The 428-nt window shown below is 49.3% G+C and overlaps 1 protein-coding gene across 1 annotated transcript in view; it reads right to left on the reverse strand.

Moving 5' to 3' along the window:
- Nucleotides 1-428, reverse strand: part of LOC119590466 (protein croquemort-like) — a 47895-nt gene that overhangs the window by 7315 nt on the left and 40152 nt on the right. The window contains exon 9 of the mRNA XM_037939124.1: nucleotides 48-189. Coding sequence (XP_037795052.1) covers nucleotides 48-189 — 142 coding nt within the window. The remainder of the gene's footprint in view (nucleotides 1-47; nucleotides 190-428) is intronic.

Raw genomic sequence — 428 nt, forward strand, 5'->3', positions numbered from 1 at the left:
TACCTTGCATACCATAGCCCCCCCCGCCTGCACAGCAAGCAACTTACATGCACAGATCCGGGCTATAGAACTGCACGAAGTCCTTCTGCAGGTTGGGCGGCCACATCTCGCCTGCGGAACCCTCGACGCGGTTGCAGGGGTAGTCGAAGAACTGAGTCTCGCGAGTCTTATTCCACCAGTCAATAACACCTGCGATTGTCGAAGAGAGTTTGAGGCTTCGGGTTGTATCGAGGCAGGGAGTTGGTCAGTGAGCCTCGTTTTTGAGACGTGTGTGTATAGAAGTATGATTTATTTATTTTTCATTGTGTTTGTCTGTCCGGTTAGTGTCTACAGGGGCGGTGGATATGGAGGTATCATTTTACTGGGATACTAACCGAGTTTGAGCGATCGACTAAAATGACATATTTACCAACGCTCAGAGTAACGAA

This window comes from Penaeus monodon, chromosome 27 (genome assembly GCF_015228065.2).
Source record: "Penaeus monodon isolate SGIC_2016 chromosome 27, NSTDA_Pmon_1, whole genome shotgun sequence".
Classification (NCBI taxonomy): Eukaryota; Metazoa; Arthropoda; class Malacostraca; order Decapoda; family Penaeidae; genus Penaeus; species Penaeus monodon.